General features: G+C 50.3%; 1 protein-coding gene across 1 annotated transcript; it reads right to left on the reverse strand.

The window, feature by feature from the left end:
- Positions 1–306: 306 nt before the first annotated feature.
- Positions 307–5021, reverse strand: LOC106570613 (uncharacterized). The gene is made up of 2 exons (XM_014143075.3): positions 4837–5021; positions 307–3595 (listed from the first exon to the last, which is right to left on the reverse strand). The coding sequence occupies exons 1-2, from the start codon at positions 4988–4990 to the stop codon at positions 678–680; spliced, it is 3072 nt and encodes a 1023-aa protein (XP_013998550.3). The 5' UTR covers positions 4991–5021; the 3' UTR covers positions 307–677.
- Positions 5022–6868: the final 1847 nt, after the last annotated feature.

A 6868-nucleotide genomic window follows, 5' to 3' on the forward strand; every position in this document is an offset into this window, starting at 1 on the left:
AGTAACATAGTAATTACACAGGAACATAGTAATTATTATGGTAATTACACAGGAACATAGTAATTATTATGGTAATTACACAGGAACATAGTAATTACACAGGAACATAGTAATTACACAGGAACATAGTAATTACACAGGAACATGGTAATTACACAGGAACATAGTAATTATACAGGAACATAGTAATTACACTAACATAGTAATTACACAGGAACATAGTAATTACACAGGAACATGGTAATTACACTATCATAGTAATTACACAGGAACATAGTAATTACACAGGAACATGGTAATTACACAGGAACATGGTAATTACACTATCATAGTAATTACACAGGAACATGGTAAATATTATTGTAATTACACAGTAACATGGTATTATACAGTAACATGGCAATTACACAATAATAACAGTAACAAACACGTATAATTCTGTACCTCAATGTCCCAGAGCTCTGGAGGAGAAGTCACCAGAGCTGAAAACTCCTGCTAGGGTTAGCCCCACCCTCACCCTCCCTCACCCCCAATCCTTCCTCACCCCTCAACTCATTCTTCTGTCTCTGCAGGTGTAGTGTGTGTCTGTTCAACTCCCCCCCAAATACCCTCACCTACATCCCCCTCCCTACCCCCTCCCCTCTACTCTCTGTATCTCCACTGTCTCTCTCTTTATCTTAGACTTTCTGTTGCATCTCTATCTGTTGTCCATGTCTGCTGTGACTCTGATCCTTCCCGTTCATCTCGTACATCGAGCTCTTCTGCTGTTTTCGCCAGTAACACCACGCCCCGATGGTGGCTGCCACGGCAACCGCGCACATAGCAACCACAATGGCTGCAACCGTGGAACCCCTGCCGGAGGAGGGAGGAGGGGGAGGAGGGCAGTCCTCCTCACCCCCAGTACACCCTGTCTCCCCCGTCTCACCTTCGCTCTCCCCCTCCTCACCCTCCATCTCCCCGCTGTGTCGAGTCAGGTTGTGCTGGGCCGAACGTTCCTCCTCGTCGATGACGTCATCAGTCCACGCTGTGGGTGCGGGGCCGTGCTCCAGGAAAGGGTGCACGTGATCCGTGGTTTCCCAGGAGCCTGTGGGAGAAGGCCTGGCTGTGTTGCCGGAGGCATCGTCATCCAGTGATGATGTCAGAGAGGGGGTGGCGTAGTCGGCTGAATGTGAATCTGAGGCTTCGGGGGAGAGAGGTAGGTCGGGTGAGGCTGTGGCCTCGGGGGAGAGAGGTAGGTCGGGTGAGGCTGTGGCCTCGGGGGAGAGAGGTAGGTCGGGTGAGGCTGTGGCTTCGGGGGAGAGAGGTAGGTCGGGTGAGGCTGTGGCTTCGGGGGAGAGAGGTAGGTCGGGTGAGGCTGTGGCCTCGGGGGAGAGAGGTAGGTCGGGTGAGGCTGTGGCCTCGGGGGAGAGAGGTAGGTCGGGTGAGGCTGTGGTCTCGGGGGAGAGAGGTAGGTCGGGTGAGGCTGTGGCTTCGGGGGAGAGAGGTAGGTCGGGTGAGGCTGTGGCCTCGGGGGAGAGAGGTAGGTCGGGTGAGGCTGTGGCCTCGGGGGAGAGAGGTAGGTCGGGTGAGGCTGTGGCCTCGGGGGAGAGAGGTAGGTCGGGTGAGGCTGTGGCTTCGGGGGAGAGAGGTAGGTCGGGTGAGGCTGTGGCCTCGGGGGAGAGAGGTAGGTCGGGTGAGGCTGTGGCCTCGGGGGAGAGAGGTAGGTCGGGTGAGGCTGTGGCCTCGGGGGAGAGAGGTAGGTCGGGTGAGGCTGTGGCCTCGGGGGAGAGAGGTAGGTCGGGTGAGGCTGTGGCTTCGGGGGAGAGAGGTAGGTCGGGTGAGGCTGTGGCTTCGGGGGAGAGAGGTAGGTCGGGTGAGGCTGTGGCTTCGGGGGAGAGAGGTAGGTCGGGTGAGGCTGTAGGGGTGAGTCCTCCCACCAAGCCCTGGTCCTGATCCTGCTCTACAGAGTTCGCCCCCTGTGTGGGGGACAGGGGGACCTGGGGGACTCCCGTGAACGGGGTGGGACGACTCAACTCCACCTCATTGGGCCGGTCTGTCGCCCCGACAACCACAACACCCTCCTCTTCCTCCACTCCCACCTCAAGCTCCACCCCTTCCTCTGAGGATCCACCGCCCACTTTATCAGCGTCGGTCTCCTCCTGACTAACAGGGTAGCCGTCCAACCAGGTCTCGTCGGTGCTGGCGGTGGGTTTTACATTCTGAGGCTCGCCTGTTGTCATGCCGACGGGGGGGATCACATAGTCATCATAATCATGGTCGTCGTAGTGATGGTCGTGACTGTTAGGGTCACTACGATCATCTTCATGTTCACTCTGGTCTTCATCAAGGTGATCATGGACATGGTCGTCATGGTGATCGGTTACATGACCGGGGTCATGACCTTCGTGGTCATCATGTACACCGTGGTTATCATCCTCCTCGTGTTCTCCTTGGGCCTCACGGTGGGCGTCTTCACTGCCATAGCTTTCATGGTCATCATGATCATTGTGGTCAAGGCGTTCAACAACATGGTCTTCACCCTCAGAGCTTTCGTCGTGACCAGGATCTGTTTGACCGTCGTGGTCATTGTGGTTATGTTCACGGTCAGCATCATCTTCGTGGTCATCATGGTCGTCGTGGTGATGGTCATCATGGTCGTCGTGGTGATGGTCATCATGGTCGTCGTGGTGATGGTCATCATGGTCGTCGTGGTGATGGTCATCATGGTTGTCGTGGTGATGGTCATCATGGTCGTCGTGGTGATGGTCATCATGGTCGTCGTGGTGATGGTCATCATGGTCGTCGTGGTGATGGTCATCATGGTCGTCGTGGTCAATTGGTTGTTGGAAGCGACCCTCATGGCTGTCATAATCCTTCGTCTCCTCTGGTTGGCTGTCGTCTTGCTTGCTCTCCATTGATTCGCTGCCGGAGGCCCTGACAGGGTTGTCCCCCTCAGTGGGTGTGTCCTGTGTGACTAGCGGGTGGGTGGGTTCCACATGTCCCACCTCCTGGGTGGCCTCTGAGGGGAACCAGAACAGGTGCTTCTGAGATATCAGGGAGACTGGCGCCTCAGTCACCTCTAACATCTCCTCCACCTGCTCCTCCTTCTCAACGGGAGGGTCTGTCGAGTCTTCCACCTCTTCCTCCATTCCTCCCCCCACCTCCTCTCCCACAGACAGCTCCTCTCCTCCTGCCTCCTCCACCTGCTCCTCCTTCTCAACGGGAGGGTCTGTCGAGTCTTCCACCTCTTCCTCCATTCCTCCCCCCACCTCCTCTCCCACAGACAGCTCCTCTCCTCCTGCCTCCTCCTCTCCTCCTGCCTCCTCCTTCTCAACGGGAGGGTCTGTCGAGTCTTCCACCTCTTCCTCCATTCCTCCCCCCACCTCCTCTCCCACAGACAGCTCCTCTCCTCCTGCCTCCTCCTCCTCTCCTCCTGCCTCCACACTGAAGCTGGCCTCTTGCTGCTCCTGATCGCTGTGCTCCTCTTCTTCTGTGTCCACCTCCTCCTCTGTGTTCTCCTCCTCTGTGTTCTCCTCCTCTGCAGGGGTGTCGTAGGAGAGGTGGTGATCGTGGTCAGTGAACATATCTTCATAGTCGATGTGTGTCTCTGTCTCGTCTGTAGAAACAGAGAGGGAGAGTGAGGAGAGAGAGAGAGCGAGAGAAAGAGGGAGGAGTGAGGAGAGAGACCGAGAGAGAGAGAAGGGGGGAGAGAGAAGGGAGGAGGTGAGAGAGAGAAGAAGGGGAATGGGGAAGCTGGTTGAGAGAGTGTGCAAAGCTGTCATCAAGGCAAAGGGTGGCTATTTGAAGAATCTCAAATATAAAATATATTTTGATTTGTTTAACACTTTCTTGGTTACTACATGATTCCATATGTGTTATTTCATAGTTTTAATGTCTTTACTATTATTCTACAATGTAGAAAATAGTAAAAATAAAGAGAAACCCTTGAATGAGTAGGTGTTGTAAAACTTTTGACTGGTAGTGTATATCACACAAGCACTGGTATTTAACCCTTCTCCTATGCTGAGTCTCCTCCTACACATCTGAATAGCCAATACATCTCTGTTGCTAGACAGAACTTTAGTGATGCCTGTTCTCTCTCACTTCATCTGACCTGACCTCGGGCCCAAATTCCTCACTCATCCCCAACTCATGGCTGTCCCGTTGACTTGTACCAGACAGTGGCCCTTCTCCTCTCCATAGGATACCTGATGTACCAATAACATATTCTGACAGAATGTAAACGTTCTACATTCCCCTCTCTCCCTCTGTGACACGAATTAGGATATTTCATATTTTCAAGCTTAGAAGTCAGAACCCATCGATGTACTGCACCTTCATACCTGCTGTAAGCTGAGTACACGACGAATACAATTAGATTTAGATTTGATTTGTTTTATATCTCTCCCTCACAACTGGGACACTGTTTTGTAACAAACGGCAAGTCAGACCCTAGGCCTAGCAGAGATCTGAATGGGTGCAATATTCCCTATGTAGTGCACTGGCCTGAGCAAAAAGTATTGCACTTCACATGAAAATCTATTAAAAAAATCTATAGAAATGCATGGAACTGAAGGCATGACTAATAACCAGGAAGTGAAGTGTGTGACCTCATCACAGCTTCCTGTGGAGCCCAGAGGTCACGGCTCTGAGGTGAGAGGTCAGGTAAACAGGAGGCCAGGTGACACACGCATATGCACACACACACACACACACACACACACACACACACACACACACACACACACACACACACACACACACACACACACACACACACACACACACACACACAAACACACACAGTGAAACAGGATTATATAAGCACCCCCTAATTATTACATATTATACACTTACATTTGCCACAAAGCTGTACCAGTCCATACCACTCTCCACAGCTGTCACACAGCAGGCTGAATGCTGAGTGGCCGCCGGGCATCACATGACCAGGAAGACAGGAGTACAGCAGCTCGTCCCCCATCTCAAACCCTGTGTGGCCCTGGAGACGCATGTTGGGGAACGCAGGGGGATCGCCACATGGACCACCTGACAGGTATAACATTACCAGGTTAGGTTATATCACAATGATGTTATGCCACAGTTATATGCGCTGTTATTGTAAGTTAGAAAAACAGGACCCAATACTGTATGTTATATCTGTCCTTCCCCTCAGTAGGGGAGACAGAGGCTGGTTGTCACAGATTGGTTGGCTCACAACTGGAGTCTGATTGGTTGGCTCATAACTGGAGTCTCAGATTGGTTGGCTCATAACTGGAGTCTCAGATTGGTTGGCTCACAACTGGAGTCTCCGATTGGTTGGCTCATAACTGGAGTCTCCGATTGGTTGGCTCATAACTGGAGTCTCAGATTGGTTGGCTCATAACTGGAGTCTCCGATTGGTTGGCTCATAACTGGAGTCTGATTGGTTGGCTCATAACTGGAGTCTGATTGGTTGGCTCATAACTGGAGTCTCAGATTGGTTGGCTCATAACTCGAGTCTGATTGGTTGGCTCATAACTGGAGTCTGGAGGGTCCTCAAAGTTATGTGGCATGTACAACATGTCTGATCTCTAATGAAGAGGATACATATTTCAAATGTTCTTGCCTATTTCCTCTCCTCTCCTTGCGGTTTTTCAGGTCCCACAGTAACTTTCCTGTTCCTCAGTTCAAACCCAAACATCAGTCTTGGGAGTAGTCCAACAGCGGCCCGGTCCAAAAACAACCTCTAACCCCATCCCCTTCTGTACTAGAGAGGTGTACGTGTAATGGAGGTGCACCACATTTGGGTGATGGCTAACCTGGGGATTTAGCTCAGTGGGCTAACACAATCTGGTAGCACACAGATGAACCAGGTTCAAAAGGTGGGTCGATCACTTAAGTGGAGAACACTGTAAATACAACACTGTAAATACAACACTGTATATACAACACTGTAAATACAACACTGTAAATACAACACTGTAAATACAACACTGTAAATACATCACTGTATATACAACACTGTAAATACAACACTGTATATAGACATAATATGACATTTGAACTGTCTTTATTCTTTTGGAACATTTGTGAGTGTAATGTTTACTGTAAAAAAAATGTTTTCTTTATTTCACTTTTGTTTATTATTGATTTCACTTGCTTTGGCAATGTAAACATCTGTTTCCCATGCCAATAAAGCCCCTTAAATGAAAATGACATTGAGAGAGAAGATGGAGGGAGGGGAGAGGTGTGGGAACATTACCTTTTCAGTCCTCAGAAAACATCTTAAGGCAGAGAATTGCGAAATGTGAGTGTGTGTGTGTACTGACCTTTGTCTTTGACACAGAACACATCCAGGTGTGTGTACTGACCTTTGTCTTTGACACAGAACACATCCAGGTGTGTGTACTGACCTTTGTCTTTGACACAGAACACATCCAGGTGTGTGTACTGACCTTTGTCTTTGACACAGAACACATCCAGGTGTGTGTACTGACCTTTGTCTTTGACACAGAACACATCCAGGTGTGTGTTGTCCTCTGTAGCGTTCTCTATCTTCAGATCCACTGCCTTCAGAGCACTGCCCTGATTACTGCACACTGTAGTCCTGGAGAAACACATTGCTGTGTGATGACATCATGATCCAGAGACATACATCATCAGCCAAACATCCTAAACATCCTGCTGTATCAGCAGCCCTGATAGAGGTATGACTACATCTAGACAGGATATACATCCTGCTGTATCAGCAGCCCTGATAGAGGTATGACTACATCTAGACAGGATATACATCCTGCTGTATCAGCAGCCCTGATAGAGGTATGACTACATCTAGACAGGATATACATCCTGCTGTATCAGCAGCCCTGATAGAGGTATGACTACATCTAGACAGGATATACATCCTGCT

The sequence above is a fragment of the Salmo salar genome, chromosome 14 (genome assembly GCF_965601325.2).
Source record: "Salmo salar chromosome 14, fSalSal1, whole genome shotgun sequence".
In the NCBI taxonomy this organism is placed as follows: Eukaryota; Metazoa; Chordata; class Actinopteri; order Salmoniformes; family Salmonidae; genus Salmo; species Salmo salar.

Coding starts and splice junctions, on each gene's coding strand:
- LOC106570613 (XM_014143075.3), bottom strand. CDS start 4,990: ATGCGTCTCCAGGGCCACACAGGGTTTGAGATGGGGGACGAGCTGCTG. Junction 3,596..4,836: donor GGTACAGCTTTGTGGCAAAT/GTAAGTGTATAA, acceptor CTGTTTCTACAG/ACGAGACAGAGACACACATC.